The 20,134-nt window shown below is 42.1% G+C and overlaps 1 protein-coding gene across 14 annotated transcripts in view; it reads right to left on the bottom strand.

The window, feature by feature from the left end:
• LOC147158308 (uncharacterized) overlaps positions 1–19,420 on the bottom strand; it is a 49,048-nt gene extending 29,628 nt beyond the window's left edge. For 4 of the 14 annotated variants that reach the window (XM_086061451.1, XM_086061452.1, XM_086061462.1 and 1 more), the window contains exons 1-10: positions 19,300–19,420; positions 9,940–10,043; positions 9,273–9,315; positions 8,507–8,554; positions 6,568–6,630; positions 5,964–6,029; positions 4,322–4,372; positions 3,717–3,782; positions 2,832–2,882; positions 218–268 (exon numbers count right to left, since the gene is read on the bottom strand). In XM_086061451.1, coding sequence (XP_085917577.1) covers positions 218–268; positions 2,832–2,882; positions 3,717–3,782; positions 4,322–4,372; positions 5,964–6,029; positions 6,568–6,630; positions 8,507–8,554; positions 9,273–9,315; positions 9,940–10,041 — 541 coding nt within the window. In that variant the 5' untranslated portion in view covers positions 10,042–10,043; positions 19,300–19,420. The remainder of the gene's footprint in view (positions 1–217; positions 269–2,831; positions 2,883–3,716; positions 3,783–4,321; positions 4,373–5,963; positions 6,030–6,567; positions 6,631–8,506; positions 8,555–9,272; positions 9,316–9,939; positions 10,044–19,299) is intronic. The other 10 variants (XM_086061454.1, XM_086061459.1, XM_086061461.1 and 7 more) reach the window with 5 other exon arrangements.
• Positions 19,421–20,134: the final 714 nt, after the last annotated feature.

Raw genomic sequence — 20,134 nt, 5'->3', positions numbered from 1 at the left:
CTTTTTTACCCTTTCATTACTTTTATACTTAAACATCAGCAACACAACTTTGATCAGTTTTTGACCACTTGTTAAACATAATATAACCCACAAGAATTGACTGGATGTCTTCCTGTACCTATTTTTGTTTCTAATCCTTTGCCTAACTTGACAGATATGTCTATGAAAAGATGTTTAAGATGGGAAAATCACAAATGTAACTTTTCAGAACTCTTACTTGATGGTGTTGTGGGACCAACAGTTGTTGGAGTGTTGGTAAATGTTGTGTCTAAAAAAGAGATCCAGAATTTAAAGATCATTTGCACAAATCACATTTACAAGATCTCTTTTGAGCATATTTCTAAAGAAATTGTAATTAGTGATACAGGATGTACACCATTCAGTTTCCAGACATTGTTGTATAGAATCAGTTCCCTATGCGGTTCTGCAAGGCTGACACTCTTTAATTATTTAAGTTAAAACTAAGTCATTCCCCCCCAAATTTTTTTATATGGTCAGGAATGTTGATAGCCTTAATCATTTTTTGCGTCCCAATACCTCGGGTGTCGGATACAATCTCTCTCTCTCTCTCTCTCTCTCTCTATCTCTCTACTCTCTCTCTTCTCTCTCTCTCTCTCTCTCTCTCTCTCTATCTCGCTATCTCTGTCTCTCTCTCTCTGTCTGTCTCTGTCTCTGTCTCTGTCTCTCTCTCTCTCTCTCTTTGTCTGTCTCTGTCTCTGGTCTCTCTCTCTCTCTCCTCTGTCTCCTCTGTTTCTCTGTCTCTGTCTCCTCTGTCTATCTGTCTTTCTCTGTCTTTGTCTTTGTCTTTGTCTTTCTCTGTCTCTCTCTCTCTCTCTATCGCTCTATCTCTATCTTTATCCCTCTCTATCTATCTCTCTCTATCTCTCCCTCTATCCCCCTCCCTCTATCTCTCTCTTTTCTCTCTCTTTTTCTCGCTGTCTCTGTCCTCCTCTGTCTCTCCGTCTCTCTGTCTCTGTCATTCTGTCTGTCTCTGTCTGTCTCTGTCTGTGTCTCTGTCTGTGTCTCTGTCTGTCTGTCTGTCTCTCTCTCTCTCTCTCTATCGCTCTATCTCTTTATCTCTGTCTCAATGTCTGTCTGTCTCTCTCTCTCTGTCTGTTCCTCTCTCTCTCTTTCATCTGTCTCCTCTGTTTCTCTGTCTCTGTCTGTCTCTGTCTTTGTCTTTGTCTCTGTCTCTATCTTTATCCCTCTCTCTCTCTATTGCTCTATCTCTATCTTTATCCCTCTCTCTCTCTCCTCTCTTTCTCTCTCTCTCTCGCTCTTTCTCTCTCTCTCTATCGCTCTATCTCTATCTTTATCCCTCTCTATCTATCTCTATCTCTCCCTCTATCCCCCTCCTCTATCTCTCTCTTTCTCTCTCTTTTTCTCGCTGTCTCTGTCTCCTCTGTCTCTCCGTCTCTCTGTCTCTGTCATTCTGTCTGTCTCTGTCTGTCTCTGTCTGTGTCTCTGTCTGTGTCTCTGTCTGTATGTCTGTCTCTCTCTCTCTCTCTCTATCGCTCTATCTCTTTATCTCTGTCTCAATGTCTGTCTGTCTCTCTCTCTCTGTCTGGTCTCTCTCGTCTTTCATCTGTCTCCTCTGTTTCTCTGTCTCTGTCTGTCTCTGTCTTTGTCCTTTGTCTCTGTCTCTATCTTTATCCCTCTCTCTCTCTATTGCTCTATCTCTATCTTTATCCTCTCTCTCTCTCTCTCTCTCTCTCTCCCTCTCTCCCTCTCTCTCTCTCTCGCTCTTTCTCTCTCTCTCTCGCTCTTTTCTCTCTCTCCTCTATCGCTCTATCTCTTTATCTCTGGCTCAATGTCTGTCTGTCTCTCTCTCTCTTTCTCTTTCTCTCTATCTCTCTCCCTGTCTTTCTCTCTATCTCTGTCTGTCTCTGCCTCTCTCTGGTTCTCCTCTGTCTCCTCTGTCTCTCTGTGTCTGTCCTCTCTGTGTTTGTCTGTCTCTCTCTTTCTCTCTCTCTCTCCTTACCTCCCTCCCTCCCTCCCTCCCTGTCTTTCCTTTTCTCTACTCTTTAACCAACCAATTAAAGCAGCCTACCGCTCCACAACTGGACCTTGGGTCTGCTCATGGTTTCTTCTTGTTTTAACTTTTTTTTTTCAGGACACATTGGTCTGTCGTAGCGTTTTTATTTTTTAGATAAAAATTTATAAACTCTTGTCATTGATGTTGATGTTACAGTGTCATGTGAAAACGTAAAAATGTAGCTACTGTATGTATCTGGTGTGAGGTGTGTGTGGGGGGGGGGGGGATTTTGCATGCAAATAACTGATGAAGTTAGTGTGTCTGCAAGAGATGTAACAATAATAATCATGAGTTCTAATAGTATTATGAATGAACAAAAATCAACATATCGTTCAAGACTTTATTCTGAAGACACTACTATTTTTTTACTTACATAATAATAATATAGTAATCATAAATAAATTGAAGAAAAATCGTCACAGTAGGACATAGAAGGAGACGTTGCTGCCTGACCCTAAAATGGCCGTGGCAAAGAACTTAAACCAAAAGTCCCAACAGTGAGAAGGCTAATAAGGCCAGCCAACCCTTGTACATCGTGGCCATACCTGGAAGAAGTGTTCAAAATTGTTGGATGGCCTTTTTTACCCTTCCATTACTTTTATACTTAAACATCAGCAAAAACAACTTTGATCAGTTTTTGACCACTTGTTGAACATAATATAACCCACAAGAATTGACTGGATTTCTTCCAGTACCTATTTTTGTTTCTAATCCTTTGCCTTACTTGCCAGATATGTCTATTGAAAAGAATGTTTAAGATGGGAAAATCACAAATGTAACTTTTCAAAACTCTTACTTGATGGTGTTGTGGGACCAACAGTTGTTGGAGTGTTGGTAAATGTTGTGTCTGCAAAAGAGATCCAGAATTTAAGAATCATTTGCACAAATCAACATTTACAAGATCTCTTTTGAGCATATTTCTAAAGAAATTGTAATTAGTGATACAGGATGTACACCATTCAGTTTCCAGACATTGGTTGTATAGAATCAGTTCCCTATGCGGTTCTGCAAGGCTGACACTCTTTAATTATTTAAGTTAAACTTAAGTCATTCCCCCCCCGAAATTTTTTTATATGGTCAGGAATGTTGTATAGCCTTAATCATTTTTTGGCGTCCCAATACCTCGGGTGTCGGATATAATCTCTCTCTCTCTCTCTCTCTCTCTCTCTCTCTCTCTCTCTCTCTCTCTCCCTCTCTCTCTCTCTCTCTCTCTCTCTCTCTCTCTCTCTCTCTCTCTCTATCTCTGTCTCTGTCTCTGTGTCTGTCTGTCTTTGCCTCTCTCTGTCTCTCTCCTGTCTCTCTGTGTCTGTCTGTCTGTCTCTCTCTCTCTCCTTATCTGCCTCCCGCCGTCCTTTCTTTCCTTTTCTCTACTCTGTAACCCAACCAGTTAAAGCAGCCGACGCTCCACAACTGGACCTTGGATTTGCTCAAGTTTTCTTCTTGTTTTTAAAAAAAATTTTCAGGACACATTGATCTGTTGTAGCAGTTTTGTTTTTAGATAAGAATTTATAAACTCTTGTCATTGATGTTGATGTTACAGTGTCATGTGAAAACGTAAAAATGTAGCTACTGTATGTATCTGGTATGAGGTGTGTGTGTGTGTTTTTGGGGGATTTTTGCATGCAAATAACTGATGATTTTCAATTACTGTTAAGTGGTAACAAAGAGATAATTGGCTCACTTGCTCCTGTGGCTGTTGTCGTTGCGACAGTTGGAGTGTTTGAACCAGTTGTGGAAGGAAGTGTGTCTGCAAGAGATGTAACAATAATAATCATACGTTCTAATTGTTTTATGAATGAACAAAAATCAACATATCGTTCAAGACTTTATTCTGAAGACACTGTACTATTTTTTTTAATTACATAATAATAATATAGTAATCAATAAATAAATTTAAGAGAAATCGTTACAGTAGGACATAGAAAGCAGACGTTGCAGCCTGACCCTAAAAATGGCCGTGGCAGAGAACTTAAACCAAAAGTACCAACAGTGAGAAGGCTAATAAGGCCAGCCAACCCTTGTACATCCGTGGCCATACCTGGAAGAATTTTTCAAAATTGTTGGATGCCTTTTTTACCCTTCCATTACTTTTATACTTAAACATCAGAAACACAACTTTGATCAGTTTTTGACCACTTGTTGAACATAATATAACCCACAAGAATTGACTGGATGTCTTCCATTACCTATTTTTGTTTCTAATCCTTTGCCTTACTTGCCAGATATGTCTATGAAAAGAATGTTTAAGATGGGAAAATCACAAATGTAACTTTTCAAAACTCTTACTTGATGGTGTTGTGGGACCAACAGTTGTTGGAGTGTTGGTAAATGTTGTGTCTGCAAAAGAGATCCAGAATTTAAAGAATCATTTGCACAAATCAACATTTACAAGATCTCTTTTGAGCATATTTCTAAATAAATTGTAATTAGTGATACAGGATGTAAACCATTCAGTTTCCAGACATTGGTTGTATAGAATCAGTTCCCTATGCGGGTCGGCAATGCTGACACTCTTTAATTATTTAACATCAAACTTAAGTCATTCCCCCCCAAATTTTTTAATATGGTCAGGAATGTTGTATAGCCTTAATCATTTTTTGCGTACCAATACCTCGGGTGTCGGCTACAATCTCTCTCTCTCTCTCTCCCTCTCTCTCTCTCTCTCTCTCTCTCTCTCTCTCTCTCTCTCTCTCTCTCTCTCTCTCTCTCTCTCTCTCGCTCTCTCTCTCGCTCTCTCGCTCTCTCTCTCTCTCTCTCTCTCTATCTCGCTATCTCTGTCTCTCTCTCTCTGTCTGTCTCTGTCGCTATCTCTGTCTCTCTCTCTCTGTCTGTCTCTGTCTCTGTCTCTCTCTCTCTCTCCTCTGTCTCCTCTGTTTCTCTGTCTCTGTCTCCTCTGTCTATCTGTCTTTCTCTGTCTTTGTCTTTGTCTTTCTCTGTCTCTCTCTCTCTCTATCGCTCTATCTCTATCTTTATCCCTCTCTATCTATCTCTACCTCTCCCTCTATCCCCCTCCCTCTATCTCTCTCTTTCTCTCTCTTTTTCTCGCTGTCTCTGTCTCCTCTGTCTCTCCGTCTCTCTGTCTCTGTCATTCTGTCAGTCTCTGTCTGTGTCTCTGTCTGTCTGTCTGTCTCTCTCTCTCTCTCTCTATCGCTCTATCTCTTTATCTCTGTCTCAATGTCTGTCTTCTCTCTCTGTCTGTCTCTCTCTCTCTTTTCTCTGTCTCCTCTGTTTCTCTGTCTCTGTCTGTCTCTGTCTTTGTCTTTGTCTCTGTCTCTATCTTTATCCCTCTCTCTCTCTATTGCTCTATCTCTATCTTTATCCCTCTCTATCTATCTCTCTCTCTCTATCTCTCACTATCTCTGTCTCAGTCTCTGTCTGTCTCTGTGTCTGTCTCTATCTCTATATCCCTCTCTATCTCTCTCTACTGCTCTATCTCTCTCTATATCTCTCTCTATTTCTCTATCTATCTATCTATCTCTATCACTCCTTCTATCCCCCTCTCTCTCTGTCTCTCTGTCTTTGTCTCTCTCTCTCTCTGTCTGTCTCTCTCTCCTTCCCTCCCTCCCTCCCTCCCTCCCTCCCTCCCTCCCTCCCTCCCTGTCTTTCCTTTTCTTTACTCTTTAACCCAACCAGTTAAAGCAGCCGACTGCTCCACAACTGGACCTTGGATCTGCTCAAGTTTTCTTCTTGTTTTAAAAAAAAAATTCAGGACACATTGGTCTGTCGTAGCAGTTTTGTTTTTTAGATAAGAATTTATAAACTCTTGTCATTGATGTTGTTGTTACAGTGTCATGTGAAAACGTAAAAATGTAGCTACTGTATGTATCTGGTATGAGGTGTGTGTGTGTGTTTTGGGGGGATTTTGCATGCAAATAACTGATGATTTTTCAATTACTGGTAAGTGGTAACAAAGAGATAATTGGCTCACTTGCTCCTGTGGCTGTTGTCGTTGCTACAGTTGGAGTGCTTGAAACAGTTGTGGAAGTTAGTGTGTCTGCAAGAGATGTAACAATAATAATCATGAGTTCTAATTGTATTATGAATGACCAAAAATCAACATATCGTTCAAGACTTTATTCTGAAGACACTGTACTATTTTTTTACTTACATAATAATAATATAGTAATCAATAAATAAATTGAAGAAAAATCGTCACAGTAGGACATAGAAAGCAGACGTTGCAGCCTGACCCTAAAAATGGCCGTGGCAAAGAACTTAAACCTAAAGTCCCAACAGTGAGAAGGCTAATAAGGCCAGCCAATCCTTGTACATCCGTGGCCATACCTGGAAGAATTGTTCAAAATTTTTGGATGCCTTTTTTACCCTTCCATTACTTTTATACTTAAACATCAGCAACACAAATTTGATCAGTTTTTGACCACTTGTTGAACATAATATAACCCACAAGAATTGACTGGATGTCTTCCAGTACCTATTTTTGTTTCTAATCCTTTGCCTTACTTGCCAGATATGTCTATGAAAAGAATGTTTAAGATGGGAAAATCACAAATGTAACTTTTCAAAACTCTTACTTGATGGTGTTGTGGGACCAACAGTTGTTGGAGTGTTGGTAAATGTTGTAGTAAATGGTGTGGCTGCAAAAGAGATCCAGAATTTTAAGAATCATTTGCACAAATCAACATTTACAAGATCTCTTTTGAGCATATTTCTAAAGAAATTGTAATTAGTGATACAGGATGTACACCATTCAGTTTCCAGACATTGGTTGCATAGAATCAGGTCCCTATGCGGGTCTGCAAGGCTGGCACTCTTTAATTACTTAACATCAAACTTAAATCATTCCTATTGAAAAAAAAATATATGGTCAGGAATGTTGTAAAGCCTTGTTAATTTTTTGCGTCCCAATACCTCGGGTGTCCGATTCGATCTCTCTCTCTCTCTCTCTCTCTCTCTCTCTCTCTCTCTCTCTCTCTCTCTCTCTCTCTTTGTCTTTGTCTCTGTTTCTGTCTCCTCCGTCTCATTGTCTTTTTCTCCGTCTCTGTCTCTCTCTCTCTCTATTGCTCTATCCCTCTATCACTCTATCTCTCTCTATCTATTTCTATCTCTCCCTCTTTCCCCCACTTTCTCTATCTCTCTGTTTCTCTGTCTCAGTCTGTCTCTTATCTCTCTATCGCATTCTCTTTCTATTGCTCTATCTATCCATCTCTCTCTCTCTCTCCTCTCTCTCTCTCTTTGTCTCTCTATCTCCATCTATATCTCTGTGTGTCTCCGTCTGTCTTTGTCTCTCTGTCTCTGTCTCTATCTCTGTCTCTGTCTTTTTGTCTATGTCTATGTCTCTGTCTCTGTCTCTCTCTCTCTCTCTCTCTCTCTCTCTCTCTCTTTTTCTCTCTCTCTCCCTCTCTCCTTCCCTTCCTCCCTGTCTTTCCTTTTCTCTACTCTCTAACCCAACCAGTTAAGGCAGCCGACCGCTCCACAACTGGACCTTGGGTCTGCTCAAGGTTTCTTTTTGTTTAAAAAAAAAAATCAGCATATCTTTCAAGACTTTATTCTGAAGATACATTTGCATAAATCAAGATTTACAAGATCTCTTTTGAGCATATTTCTAAAGTAATTGTTATTAGTGATGCAGGATGTATACCATTCAGTTTGCAAGCATTGGTTGTATAGAATCAGTTCCCTATGAGGGTCTGCAAGGCTGACATTCTTTAATTATTTAAGATCAAATTTAAGTCATTCCTATTTTTTTTTAAGAATATGGTCAGGAATGTTGTATAGCCTTGTTCATTTTTTGCGTCCTAATACCTCGGGTGTAGGATACGATCTCTCTCTCTCTCGCTCTCTCTCTTCTCTCTCTCCCTCTCTCTCTTAAATTTAGCAGAGCTCTGTTGCACTGTATAGCTCAAATTAATCTCAGTATAGTAAAACTCAATTTAACTCAAGAAAAGGCAAGACAATGAACAAAAATTCACCTTTATAATAAAACTCATGATTTAAAATTTAAAATTTAAAATTTAAAATTTAAAATTTAAAATTTAAAATTTAAAATTTAAAATTTAAAATTTAAAATTTAAAATTTAAAATTTAAAATTTAAAATTTAAAATTTAAAATTTAAAATTTAAAATTTAAAATTTAAAATTTAAAATTTAAAATTTTGTGAAACAATGCACTAATCATGAAATAATATAATGATGCACATCAAATTAAACTGCAGAACTTGGGCTACAAGAATATATAAGCCATTTTTTATATGCCACAATGCCACAAACACAGCTCCGGCGGCAACTAATTTAATGATCAAATATAGAAATCGGTATTGTGCCACACACTGAAGTTATTCTGCTCTCCTGCTGTACGAGCCACCGATTTATAGCTTATACCAGTACCTATTTGTGTGGCTTATCCTCCACCTTATTTGCCAGATATGGCTATAAAAAATGTTTATGGTGTGACTGGTTGTGGTAGCCTTATTTCGGAAAATCAGAAATTGAACTTTTTAAATTCAATCTTACCATTTGGTGTTGTTGGTCCATAAGTTGTCGTATAGTTGGTACCCGTTGCTGCAAAAAAGATCCACAATTTTTAGAACTATTTGAACAAATCAACATTCACAAGATCTAAGGGTTATTTCTGAAGACTTTGTACTGGTAATTAGTGATTCAGGATATAGAACTTTCTGTTGTCAGGCACCCGTTCTAGTCGGCCTGGATGGCTGACACTCTTTCATTATTTAAGATCAATCTTAAATCATTCCTGAACCAATATGGTCAGGAATAATCTATATCCTTATTCATTATTTTGTGGCCTAATATCTCGAGTGTTGGACACTGATGGACTCTAATGCTCTCTTGGGGCTTTTTGTGTCAACATGACACAGAAAAACTTGTTCATGCTGTGGCCACCACCCACCTATCAATGCTTCTGACCCCTTCAGCCCCTCCCACAGGTGGTGATCACATAGAAACACGGAACCATTCTTCCTCTATTCTAAGGGTTGTGCCCTTCTAGACTAGACTCCAGACTGACCCTAAATGGTGGCATTTTGATTCTAAAATTCGAGGTCCCTCACCTAGGACCTGTTTGCCCAATGTACAGTAGCTCCAATGATCACTGGGATACACAAACCCTTCCCACACAAACAGGTGACGGCTCAGGGAGTATTACGGGAAAAATATTTACGTGATTAGAACAATTGGGAAGTTATGTCCTGGAATGGATCTTGTTTGAACCACATACAGTCATTCAAAAATAATATTCATTATAATTAATGTCACTCACCTGCCCTTTTCTCCCTATTGATACGTTGTTCTCCAGAGCGTAACTGTTGATTAAAAAGTGAAAAAATACATTTTAATTGTATTGTCCCTGCCGTGATCCCCAAACATTTTACACCATGTATCAACCACAGGCATACAATAAAAAAATATAAATAAACTTAACTGTTCATGTACCGCGATCATGACATATGTTAAAATACAATAACGTAATAGGCTAAGTAAGTTTTCCTTGAAAACACTGAGTATTGAATTGTATGATAACATCAAAGAACGTTTCACACTGCACTTAGCAACGTGAATTGATGTACCCATTAATTGTGTTTGTGCTGTGACGGCACAAAGGCAGAGCACCATAGCTGGATATTTGTCACGCCGCGATTCGCCCTCAAATTGAAAAATGCTCAGTTGAAGAGCTGTCTCACAATGACGTCAGAAGCCGTATTCAATAGGAGAGAAGCTGACGGAGTGATTTCAGAGTGCTAACAAGAGACCAAACAGCGGGAAAAGCCTGCTTGTTACCTCCTGGTTGGCTGCTATGCAAACACATCTACAGTAAATATGGGGAATCTTGCACCGGGGCGCTATCGTCTTTGCACGTTCCCCCGTAGAGGACACAACAGCAAGAAAACCAAGTGCTGTGTGAAAAGGTCTTGAAACAGAGAGCCTACCAGTAACTCCAGGCTTGAGAATTTGATGAAGTTTCCCCTTTCCAAAATACAAAGCGTCACCAAGAGGAGAACAACGATCAAGCCACTCTTAGATATTGCCATCCCTTGGAGAGAGAGAGAAAAACACAAACTTAGCAAACAAGAATTGCATGAATTACTTACTTTCAGCCAGCATTGTTAGATTTTTTTTGGGTCACCAACACAATCAGTGTTATCTGATCCCATTTGAATCATTCCGTGAAAGATGGCATGCTGACGGTAAGAACACAATTAAACACATAGCAGGACTCAAAAGACTGAAACAAAGGTGAAACCAAATATTGCTTGAGTGGTGAAATCATATAACAAGTGTTTGAAATTTGTAAATCACTCTAGATTAGGGGTCACTAATTTGGTGCCCATGGTACAGTTACCAACTCCCTGAAAAATAAATAAGGAACACCTCATCGACAAGGACGGCCGACCTGATTGCCTTCAACCTTGCTGCTGTGATTTATTTAACTTTTTGTAGGTGAAACATTTTTTGACTATTTAAACCTGAGTTGAATAGAATGCATATTTTTGAATGATGTGAACACATGGACCACTATGTTTAACAAGTGGACGGTATGTGGTGCTTTGAAGACCCCCTGTTTCTTTTATCGCTCAGTTCCGTAGACCTCAATATTAGATTTGGCAGAAGCATCTTTGAAACTCACGGTATTACGGCACAAAATGCGTCCATTGACAACTCAATACGGGACATGTAGTTACAGTTCCGTATTTCAAGGGACAGTTGGCAACCCTAGCCCATGGGCACCAACTAGCCCCCATGGACCAGGAGCAGCTAATTTTAAAATGCATGTTCTAAAAATAGCTCACCAGTGATGGGATGATATTTTCTAGGAATGCTATAGATTGATCATTTGAAAAAGTAAACAATGGCAAGAATTATGGAAATAAATATTAACAAAAATTGTATTTTATTATTATTTTTTGTTTTTAAAAGGAACCCCGACGGTCATGACAAGTGTGTTAGTTGTCATGATTGAACGGGCTGGCCCCTCCGTACATTTCAGACCTCTTCCAGGTGTACACTCCAGCACGCTCACTGAGGTCTGAGGGCCACTTCCAGCTCTTGGTGCCTAAGACAAGAGTTAAAACTAGGGGGGGTGAGGCCCTCTCTGTGGGTGGCTCTAAACTGTGGAACAATCTGCCTCTCCACGTTCGAACTGCTCCCGGAGTGGAATTTTTGAGGTCTCCCACTTTTATTCTTTGGCATTTAGTCCAGCATGAATTGTGTGGTCCTCGGGGTCTTTTCGTGTTTTTATTTATTTATTTATTTATTTATTTTGGTAGTTGGTTTTACTAGATTTTATTTGTATGATGGTGTGTGGATCTTAATGTGTAGCACTTTGGTAACGCTTGTTTATAAAATGTGCTGTTGAAATAAAGTGGGTTGGATTGGATTGAAAAAAAAAGACTATAAAACAGAATAAATACAAATATAATCCCCAATCATTTTATACTGAACTGAAAGATAAATAAAACATTTGTATTTGAACAGGGCATACCGAAGGGACTAATAATAGGAATACACTGTAACCTAAACTTGGATCTTGATTCTGCCTGTTAGCGAGAGCCACAGCAGCGTTATAACTTGCATTGATGTTTCTGTATTTGGCAATTTGTAACTAATGGTTGTGTTTCTATAGTCAGGAACCCGGCTGCTGCCAGCGGGATCGAGCGGATTCGCCTCCGATGGGCACCAGGGGTTGATATTCGGATTCACGGAATGCCAGTGGGTTAATTCTGTGGGTGCTGTCCCCCCTGGCTGGGCGTGGGCGGGTCTGCCCCTGTGTTGGCTGCTGGGTGGCGGCTGCGTCTTGGCCGTTCCCTGGGTCTCTTGGGGGTGCTGCGTTGCAGGGCTTTCCCTGGTGTCGGGGGCGGCGCCGTTCCGGCGCGGTCCGTCGCTCTGGGCCCGGCGACGCGGTTCGGGGCCTGTGGGCCGCCGGGGTGCCCGGTGGTTCCCTCTCCCCTCCCCCTTCCTCCCCCTTGCTGCCTCTCCCTCCTCGCCTCTCCCCGCCCGTCCTCCGCCTCCCTGTCCCTTCTCCCTCGTCACCCTTCCTCCTCCTCTCCCCCTCTCTCTGCGGCCCTGCCGCTGCCCCCTGCCCTTCTTGTCGTCTCCTTCCCCCCTCCCTTCCCCCTCCCCGGTACGCCTTCCTTCCCCTCCCCTGGGCCGGGGGCTCCATCCATGGCCCGGGTCTCGGTGCTACGGGGGCCGGCGGGGGTGGCTGGGGTTTGATGATGTATCCGGGGGGCGAGCCCTATCGCCCCGCCGGACGGGTCCCATATGCCCGCCTGGGTCCCGGTGGGGTGGGTGGGGGCTTGGTGGGCCAGTGCGCCTCCTGCCCCCGCCCGGTTGGGGAGGGCCCCGCTGGTCGCTCCTCTTAACTCATTACACTAGGTTTGCACAATACACTTTTATAGACATATAGGGCACATAACACACTTTGGGGGGTGGGGTAGGGTGGAAACACCGTCTTCACCCTACAACTCCCCTCCAATTTTAATACACCACACAACTTGGGGGGGGGGGCTTGTGGGGGTGCCATCGGTTGGGGGCCGCAGTATAGAGCAGTGCTGCGGTCCCCTGTCCGTGTCCCCGCCCTATCTATTTTTTTTTAATGCACCACATACACTCAGTAACATGCTTGGGAGGTGGGTGGATCGGCGCGTGGGAATATCATTTCCCTCGGCTCCGGTTCACCTGCTCCTAATTTTAATGCACCACACACATACACTTGTATATACACTGGGTGGGGTCACATTCACGGTTTAGGGGTAGAGCTGGCGGACTCAGTAACAGGGGTTAACTTTCACAAAGAACGCTGGAGTGACGACCGGGGCCTTCCCCCGCTGGGCCTGGGGTTCGGGGGTGTCGGCCGCCCTCCGGTGCCCCCATCTCTCCCTTCTGCCCCCGGTGTTCCGTCCCTCCACACGGCGGGGGGTGGGCGCGGCTGCCCTCTCCGCTCCGCTGTCTGGCCCCTCTTCGGCGCCGGTGCCTGGGTGCGGGTGGTCCCCGGGGGCTGGGGGTCGGGGGTTGGGGGGCTGCTGGTTGGTCGGGATGGGGTCGGGGGGGCGGCTTTGTTGGGGGGGGGCGGTGGGGGGGTGCTGGGGGGGGGTGTCTGGGGGATTGGGGACCTGGGGGCGGCTGGGGCTGGGTTGGGGTGGGTGGCGGGGGTTGTTGAGAACCGGTTCCCAGTCTGTTGAGAACCGGTTCCCAGTCAGTCAAATATGGCAATTGACTTGCCATCAATTGCCATTTTTGCAAATGATTCTCTCGTCGATTCCACTCGGAATGATGACATCACCGTGCATTTGTAGCACAACATTAGACTGTGGGGTAAAAATAGCTTCCGTTTTTAAGTTCCCTGACCACCATCTAGGATGGGAGTAGAAATTTGGAAAAAAATGTTAAAAACAGTCATAGTCCATGTCTGAACTATCCACAGAGTGCTCAAGGGTGAAATTTGTTCTCTGTATTTGACCCATCCAAAGAGGGGAGCCGTCGACCCCCGCCGGAACAGAGCAAGCGCAACACCTCAGGGCCCCCCAGGCCGCGGCAGCGCCAAAGGACGACCCCCGGTTCCCGCCAGGGCCACCGGCTGGTCGGGGTGGGGTCGGGGGGGGGGGCTTTGTTGGGGGGGGCGGTGGGGGGGGGGTTGCGGGGTGGGGGGGGGCTGGGGGTGGGGGGTGTCTGGGGGATTGGGGACCTGGGGGCGGCTGGGGCTGGGTTGGGGTGGGTGGCGGGGGTGGATGGGGGGCGGGGGGTCGTGGGGGGTGCGGGGGTTGGGGGCCGGTGGGGTGCCTGGCGGGCCTGCAGTGCCCCGTCCTGCTGCGTTGGGTCGGGGGCGCGGGCCGTGTTGGGGCGGGGGGCGCTCCTGCTCCTGGGTTTGCTCTCCGGCCGGTGGCCCTGGCGGGGCCCGGGGGTCGTCCTTTGGCGCTGCCGCGGCCTGGGGGGCCCTGAGGTGTTGCGCTTGCTCTGTTCCGGCGGGGGTCGACGGCTCCCCTCTTTGGTGGAGATTTTCATGCATGCCAGATCCACCACACCAGCATCTACCGAAACTCAGACACAATCTGTTTCCTCCTCAGGTCATTGAATCGGTGGAGGCTGGTGTCTGTGGATCTCACGCGGCTTCGTCTGTCCTTCCTTCCTTTTCTCGGTCTCTCCTTCGGTCTCTTGAGGCCTCCCTGATTTTATGTTTTTTGGATTTGTTGGGGTCTGGATGTTTCTTGGGTTGGGGAGGAGTTCTGGTGGGTGGTGTCTGGTCGGTGCTGGATTTCACCTTCCTTGGTTTTCTTTGGTCCCCTCGGGTCTCCTGACGGCGGTGTTCGGTTTAGGTGAACGGTATGAGATTTTTTCTAATAGGTTTTTTGGTGAGCTAACAAATACACGCACGCACGCACGCACACACGCACGCACGCACATACACATACTCACCCACACACACACAAAAAAATAAAAAAATATATATATTTTTTTTTAAATAAAAAAATAAAAATAAAGAGCAATGATGATGACATTTCCGAATGAACAATACTGAGCTCTTAAAAAAATAAAAAATAATAAAAAAAATAAAAAGGAATATACTGTAACTACAAATTAAAGGGAATCCTCAAATTACAGCGGAGTTTCGTTCCTACGCTGGCGATGTAACCCAAATTTTGACTTAAGTCGGATTTCACCGTTAAAGTCGATATTTACATAAAAACATATTTGCGCGACCCGGAAGAGCCAGAACCAATATTTCGTGTTTCCGAACGGACATTCATTGCTGATGGACGGCAGAGCAGAGCTAATTCAAACTTAAACAGGGAAATGTGCCGCGCCTGATGGCGAGCCAATCTGCTCGATTAGCGTCCGTTGCTGGAGGCAACAACACAATGTTAAATAACTTTAAAATGGTGTGATTACTGTGGGAAATTGACGAAAAAGAAGGTGCCACGGACTAGGCACGGGCGCCGTAAAGTCAAAATGACTTAGGTCGCGTACGACGTAACTCGTGGACTCCCTGTATATAAACTATATAGTCTGTTTATAGTTGGGTCTCTGGAGTGACTGCCTACCTATCGAGAGTAAACTTTAACAACCAAATAAACCCTTGACTGAGCAGCTAACTTGGGATAAGAATATCCAGATCCACTATCTAATTATAGCACAACTAGAATTTGCTGTAATGTCTGCAAAACTATCATGTTTTCAAAGCCATAAGGTAAGCAGAGCTGCATTCATTTGTGTTGTATGCACAGATTAATTTTCTGATAACCAACAGAGTAAAGTTGGTGTGACAGTGGTGGGTTGGTTGTGATCGGTGTACGGTCCACATGTTCAGATCTGCATTTAATGTGTAATCAGTGGCTTAGTGACGAAGTGGTGAGTCCTTGAGTGAAAATACTATTATTGCCCTGAAGGCACACACTCATACATCCACTTCTGCAAGTAGAGTTGTTGCCCCCAGACTGACATGGTAAAAAAAAAAAAGGGAGAAAAAAAGGATGGGGGGTCGGGGGGAGCTAAATAAATAAATAAATAAAATAAATAAACGTTCTGGCCTAATACTGTCTTTGTCATAACTTAAAAGTTCCTAGTTGATAATTGTACAGTATAGTATAGCATGCATTGAGTTGTCAGTGATTCATGAGACTAAAATTCTGGATCTCCTTGCCTCTTGACTCATTACAATCCTGATTTTGTTTCGCTGTTCCTCTTCAAAGATTTTGTAATACAACACGTTAAAAGGATTAGTGCGGCGCGGTAACTAATCATTAGTTTCATGGAATTGTCAGGTTCACAAGTGAACAAAGAACAGTACATTGAATAGCGCTCAGTGATTCCTACTTGGGCATATCTGCCCATCTCGGGAATTTCCTTCTGTCAATGTGTCAGTCACGTACTTGCACAAATGTTGACTTAAAAATACAGTTTAAAAAAATGTGCATCCAAAGTATTTAAATAGCGATGCATTTGTGGTTCCAGTGGTACGGTTCAGTAAACTCTGTGCAGGTTTCCACTGCAGTGTGCAATGGAGGCGGGATGGTCAAACTATATATATATATACTATATATATATATACTATATAGGCTGTCTCACCTATACAAATAGGGGAAATGTGTTACCTCTCGTTTATAAGATATCGCGCAACGATACAATCACTTTGTGAAAATTTTACCCATGATGCGTAGTGCTTACATTTGGACTCTACCAACCAATCGTGATAACGCTTGTTGATGACGTCATGGTATTAAGCTGTACTTGCGTCTACTTCCAACATTCACTCATCCTCCCAGTTTTCCCTGCAGGGACGGGCAGAGGGCAGAGCCAATGGGGCGGTGACCCCGGGATGCCTGTGGATGCCCCACCCTTACCCCAACACCCAGGTTGACAAAAATAAAATATTCTAGTAGGGCACGTCGGGTGCTGATAAACTGGATGAATGCCTATTTTGCAGGAGCAGCCGTTCGTGACAAAGCGGTCATAAACTTAGAAAACTATCCACACGTACATTCCCCCACCTGCCCACCAAATGTTGACAAATAAATAAATTTTGCCTCAGACATTTACTTTGCTTAGCACACTGGGGGAATGCTAAGTGCTAAGCTAACTTGCAACAGCTACATGCAGTCACAACAGCTACAGTACAAGCTCCAGCTGGCTAGCCACCGCAATCAAGGATAGGAGTAGCTAATCATGAAACTCAACATGCAAAAGAGAGAACAGGAAAGGACGAAGAAACCATGCTAACCACGTATAAGATAACGTATAAAGTAGAAAAATTAAACACCAAAATAAGTGCTCTGGTAGTACAATACACTTTAAACAGAAAAGTCTGGAGCCGTGTTATAGCAGAAAGTAATCAAACACAAACAACAAATTGGCAGGTCAATTATTAAGTGTCTCGAGAGAAAATAAAACAACACCAAGACAGCTAGCACACACCTCCGAAAAACGGAAAGGTCAAATATATTTTCAGCAATTTTGTTTGTTTGCACTATTTTACACTTAAGACAGTTTTGAGATCTTTTGTATAGATGTTCTTTGTTTTTGTTTTCAGTTTAGTTAAAGGACTATATCACCTATTCAGAAATACTACCATAATATTTTTTTAGATCAAGTGACATGTTTATATCACAATGTAGGGCTGTATGTTACAGTAAGGTAAAGAGATAAGGTTTTTTCCGTAACGTGAATTTTAGGCCCTATGACCTAGTCCTGTTCAAAATTCACGGAAAGTGAAATTGACACAAATGAGTCATGGTAAGAAAATGTTGCACATTGTTGCAGATACAGATAAAGATGTGGTTTTAGAAATGTGGACTATCAACACTCACTTGAGTTACCACACCACATGTGTACTCACTTGAGTTACCACACCACACGTGTGAACACTGTGAAACAAAGGGACAAGGAGGAGCAGAGAGGATGTCATATATTAGTAGTCAAAGTCAGCGGCGGAGCGACGTGGTGGCCATGGCTACCCCTGACTACCCACATCTAGTGGAAATTTTTACTTGTGAGTTTCCTGCCATTTTCACATGCATGCAGTGATCTTAGATCCCTTGATACTCTGCCACAATTCATTTATATTGACTGTATAAAATATTTACAATTAAGGAAAACAGTTACAATTGATCTTAATAAAAAGTCTAGAAGTACACAACCAAATATTGAATTTGAATGATTTGCCTATTTCCGCAATCAAGCAAGTTAAATTTTTTGCAATGCTTTCAAAGTCATGCCAGCTCCAACTTTGGTCATGATGCCGTGCACGTGCACCACACAGCCTCAAAACCCCCTGATTAAAAAAAAAAGTATGCAGTAATTTTTGATCATTGGTAAGGATCGGAATCGAGAGCAGGTTTTTTGTTGAGAACCGGTTCCCAGTCTGTTGAGAACCGGTTCCCAGTCAGTCAAATATGGCAATTGACTTGCCATCAATTGCCATTTTTGCAAATGATTCTCTCGTCGATTCCACTCAGAATGATGACATCACCGTGCATTTGTAGCACAACATTAGACTGTGGGGTAAAAATAGCTTCCGTTTTTAAGTTCCCTGACCACCATCTAGGATGGGAGTGGAAATTTGGAAAAAAATGTTAAAAACAGTCATAGTCCATGTCTGAACTATCCACAGAGTGCTCAAGGGTGAAATTTGTTCTCTGTATTTGACCCATCCACTGAGGGAACGGTAAGCAGCAGCAGGGGCTTGCGATCAGGGATAATTTTGATGATCGAACCCGCAGGGAGGCAATGGGCCCCACTTTTTATAGTCTTTGGTATGACCCGGCCGGGATTCAACCCTCGACCTCCCAGTAGTCAACTAGGGCAGACACTCTACCACTACGCCACTCGGTCAATTAATCAAACTGGTCAAATTAATTGATAATTTATTTATTATAACTTTTTTCTTTTTTTTTCTTTTCTTTTTTAACTGGGGACTCCGTGGCACCCCATCACGGAGTTCTAAATGTTAAGACCTCACTGTTGGGTTTGTAAGATCATGTTACTTTTAAACATGTATCTTATTTACAGTTACAATTATGGATGCTAATCTACCAGTTATTTCTCCTTTTTTTGTTTTTCCCCAAAAACTATTGCTAAAAGTAAAACTCATAAAGCCAACTACCCTCTGTCCATCCAATTTCTATACTGCTTATCCAGCTCAGGGTTTTGGTGGATGGAATGGTTGCCAATCCATCACAAGGCAGAATTAGAGACACACAACCACTCACAATGAACTGCTGAAAATTTTTTCTAGGAATAAATTCTAGACAAGGATTATGAACCGGTGGCCGATTTAGGTTTGGCTGGTTCTACAATATATATATTTTTTAATTTAATTAATTAATTTAAATTTAAAAAATAAATACATAAAGAAATTATAAAAAAAAAAAATATATATATATATATATATATATATATTGTATTGTTTATAATCATAACTTATAGATTTTATATTATATATATTATAAACACTGAAAATAATTTACTAAAATGTGATTTGAAGAGTTATATTTTAATTCCAAATACAAAAAATAACTCATTATACAACTAACTACATAAATTAGGGGTTTTAAATATTTGAAATAACCACACGTGCATTATTTTACATGCACATTGGGTAAATCCAAGTAAATATAAATGATGATAAACTACAGTGCTATGCTGTTAATAATGTCCCATGCGTAAGAAAATCAGTCATTCATATTATCCACCCAACCAAGTACTAAAAATAAGAAAAAGAAAAGACAAAACAAAGAAATCCAAGGAACCACAAAAAACACAAGGCCGTAAGAAGCATTAGGAATCTGTTTTCTTACCTTGGTTCACATTTCCTCCCTCTCCTGCTGATATTGGTCCTTTTGTGTATATGGTTAGCACATTTCACGATAGAAGCTTACACCTTGTAAAACCCTGTCCAACCCGTATACTGAACTATGGGAAACATGCTGCTTGAAATACTTCCTGAAATTTGGTAAGACACACACATTCGCGCACGTGCGCACACACGCATAAATTTGACAGTATTTTTCACTCTTGTTTCCTTGTGGAACCTTTCCATTGTTAGTGACTAATGTTTCCCTTTTTCTGGAATAAGACTGACAGAGATGTTTTTATAGTTATCCGTTTGCACTGAAATGATGCCAGAGATCAAATCAAATATAAATAATTACACTCAAGCATGTGGTGTAATTACTGCCTGGAATTCGTAACCTGCAGCAAAATAGTGACACATATATAGTGCACACAGAGAAAGCAAGGGATCATCAATGTTTACAAATGGACATGTCCCTCAAAATGTTGATACTAATAGTTGGTTTTATAGTATTGAAAGCTAGAACTCTCAGAGAGCAAACATTTGATGATTATGAATGGTCACCTTTGTTCTGTAAAAGTAACATATTAATCACAACAGTCAAGTCAGGGTCAAAGAGGGTGAGGAGCACGTATTGTGCTGCTTGGTCCATGTCCTAATCTTATAGAGACAAAAAAATTGTATACATACAAAAATATCTGAATTTAGATTATACATTAAAAACATTGGTAATTAAATAATTGTGGAAATTCGTGGTAGATTTACTTGGGCCTCTAAGTACCAAAGACTGCAGATTTACAACAGTATTTTAACTCATTCACTGCCATTGATGGCTATAG

This window comes from Leptonotus elevatus, chromosome 18 (genome assembly GCF_054856555.1).
Source record: "Leptonotus elevatus isolate MCC_2025b chromosome 18, RoL_Lele_1.0, whole genome shotgun sequence".
In the NCBI taxonomy this organism is placed as follows: Eukaryota; Metazoa; Chordata; class Actinopteri; order Syngnathiformes; family Syngnathidae; genus Leptonotus; species Leptonotus elevatus.
The sequence above is the reverse complement of the archived record's forward strand: the minus strand, read 5'-3'. Positions and strand labels throughout refer to the sequence as shown.